The sequence below is a fragment of the Nanorana parkeri genome, unplaced genomic scaffold (genome assembly GCF_000935625.1).
Source record: "Nanorana parkeri isolate BGI_ZX_2015 unplaced genomic scaffold, ASM93562v1 scaffold2657, whole genome shotgun sequence".
Taxonomy (NCBI): Eukaryota; Metazoa; Chordata; class Amphibia; order Anura; family Dicroglossidae; genus Nanorana; species Nanorana parkeri.
In genome coordinates this window covers 17,610-20,316 of record NW_017308925.1, presented here as the reverse complement: position 1 = coordinate 20,316, position 2,707 = coordinate 17,610, and the positions used below count along the sequence as shown (strand labels likewise).

Below are 2,707 nucleotides of genomic sequence, written 5' to 3'. Positions count from 1 at the left end.
CGAATCTGTGGGGTGATGAACTTCCCCCCCCCCCCCCAAACTGAAAGCCCCGTGTGTGGCCCTATGTGGGGGACCTCATAGCTGGAGACACGAAATGACAGCTGTGCCTGTTTCTGTTTTTTTTTTTTTTAGGAAAAGCTTCGGGAAAAACAATGTGATCCTCTCCGATATCCGCAAACCCCCCGACAGCGTCTTCTATAGCGGTAAGGTCGCCGCGCGGCGTTCCCGGGACGTCACATTATAAGGGGTCCCCCGTCCCTTCCCCCGCTCCCCATCCCATTAAAAGCCAAAATATTATTTTACAGTCGGGAGAGTTTGTAACGCATTCGCCTGGATAGGGAGGTGCAGCCCATGTGCAGAGGGGGTCAGACATCTGATCAATTTGGTAGCAGACATAAAAGAGACCTGAACAGCCCAATTAGGTTGCCTACCCCTGCTACTAAGGCAATGTACAGACACTGCAGCACGCCACATAGTGCATTGCGGTGCAAACTTTGTGACCCGTTCCCCCCGGGTGATCGCACATTAGTGGTGACAGGTTCTCTTTATGGAGACATTAGACCCCCTACACCCCAATAAAGCGGATCAAGTACAGATCGTCGCTTGATCAGCTTTATCCCCGGTCACATGGGTCGGGATATAACAGCTCAGACACGGGAGGTGATGAAATCCTCGTCGCTTCCAGGTTCATCCATCACAGGGACAATCAGCGTATGGATGTTCCCTGATCATTCTCTGCCCACACCATGCCCTCGGGGGGGGGGCAGCAGAACCCCCCAGGGTAGTCCGATATGCACTGGCCTGTGGAAGTGATCAGAGGGGCTGTACTCATTCATCTATGGTATGGCCCTTCAGTCTCGGGGTGGGACCAGTGTGTGTATATAATATGTGTGTGTGTGTGTGTGTGTGTTTGCTGTGGAAATCCCGGCTCCCGGACTTGTGTCACCCCGGGTGTGGTTGGGAATCCCGGCTCCCGGACTTGTGTCACCGCGGGTGTGGTTGGAAATCCCGGCTCCCGGACTTGTGTCACCGCGGGTGTGGTTGGGAATCCCGGCTCCTGGACTGTTGTCACCCCGGGTGTGGTTGGGAATCCCGGCTCCTGGACTTGTGTCACCCCGGGTGTGGTTGGGAATCCCGGCTCCTGGACTGTTGTCACCCCGGGTGTGGTTGGGAATCTCAGGAGCAGGTTTGGGGAAGGGCGCGTCTGACGGCTTCCCCCCCCAATTTTATAATTCGCAAGGCGCGGTGACGGGTCAGCAGGTGACGGATCTTTTTATTGGCCCTCAATAGGTCCGTTCATCTACTCCGACATTCTGGACTACAAGAACCTCCGGGAAATCGTGGTGAATAATCGCATCACCTGGTTAATCCACTACAGCGCGCTGCTCAGTGCCGTCGGCGAGGCGAATGTCGCTTTGGCCAGATCGGTCAATATCACCGGTAAGGGGACCAGGGGCCCATTCCGCCCAGTGATGTGCTGAGTGATCTAGGGCCCGATTCTGCCCAGTGATGTGCTGAGTGATCTAGGGGCCCGATTCTGCCCAGTGATGTGCTGAGTGATCGAGGGGCCCATGCCGCCCAGTGATGTGCTGAGTGATCTAGGGGCCCATGCCGCCCAGTGATGTGCTGAGTGATCTAGGGGCCCGATTCTGCCCAGTGATGTGCTGAGTGATCTAGGGCCCATTCCGCCCAGTGATGTGCTGAGTGATCTAGGGGCCCATTCCGCCCAGTGATGTGCTGAGTGATCTAGGGGCCCATTCCAGACCTCTGACCCGTGTGCCGTGTCCCCGGATTTCACGTCTCGTGTCGGTTTCAGGTTTACACAATATTCTGGACATTGCGGCAGAACACGGGTTGCGGCTCTTTGTCCCGAGCACGATCGGAGCCTTTGGACCGACCTCACCGAGGGACCCGACTCCCGACCTGTGTATACAGAGGCCGAGGACCATCTACGGGGTTTCCAAAGTCCATGCGGAGCTGATGGGAGAGGTACCAATCACTGAAGGCCAAATATAAAGCTCATATGCCATTCAATACGCCCACATCCGTGCCACATAGAACACGTCCACATCCGTGCCACATAGAACACGCCCACATCCGTGCCACATAGAACACGCCCACATCCGTGCCACATAGACCACGTCCACATCTGTGCCACATAGACCACGTCCACATCCGTGCCACATAGAACACGCCCATATCCGTGCCACATAGAACACGCCCATATCCGTGCCACATAGAACACGCCCACATCCAGTGCCGGATTTACTCCCCCCTGCCGCCCCAAGGCCAGGTTCCACAATACGCCCCCCGCGTATATATATATATATATTTTAAATCAATGTAATTTTTTTTTCCACCTAACTTTATTGCTATCACACAGGAGATAACAAGCCCCTGTGTGGTAGCAAGTTAGACGGCTACTTCCTCCGGCGTCAATCCACATTAAGGCCCCGTTCACATTGAGCGATTTTATCGCGCGATTTTTGCAGCGATATGGCTCTATGTAGCTTCACCAATACATTTCAATGGAGCTGTTCACATCTCGTCGCTCAATATCGCTTGTAGCTCGTCGCTCCTACATGACCCTTTTTTAGAGCGATTTTGAGCGATATTGCTCACAGCCCAATAGGAAGATGTCGCGCGACACGTCGCTCGAAGTCGCGCGATTTCCATGTCGCTCAGTGTGAATGGGGTCTAACAGGAC

At 54.6% G+C, this 2,707-nt stretch overlaps 1 protein-coding gene across 1 annotated transcript in view; it reads left to right on the top strand.

Annotated features, from left to right (window-relative positions):
- Nucleotides 1-2,707, top strand: part of LOC108802096 (L-threonine 3-dehydrogenase, mitochondrial-like) — an 11,573-nt gene that overhangs the window by 4,705 nt on the left and 4,161 nt on the right. The window contains exons 3-5 of the mRNA XM_018573982.1: nt 133-203; nt 1,291-1,440; nt 1,817-1,989. Coding sequence (XP_018429484.1) covers nt 133-203; nt 1,291-1,440; nt 1,817-1,989 — 394 coding nt within the window. The remainder of the gene's footprint in view (nt 1-132; nt 204-1,290; nt 1,441-1,816; nt 1,990-2,707) is intronic.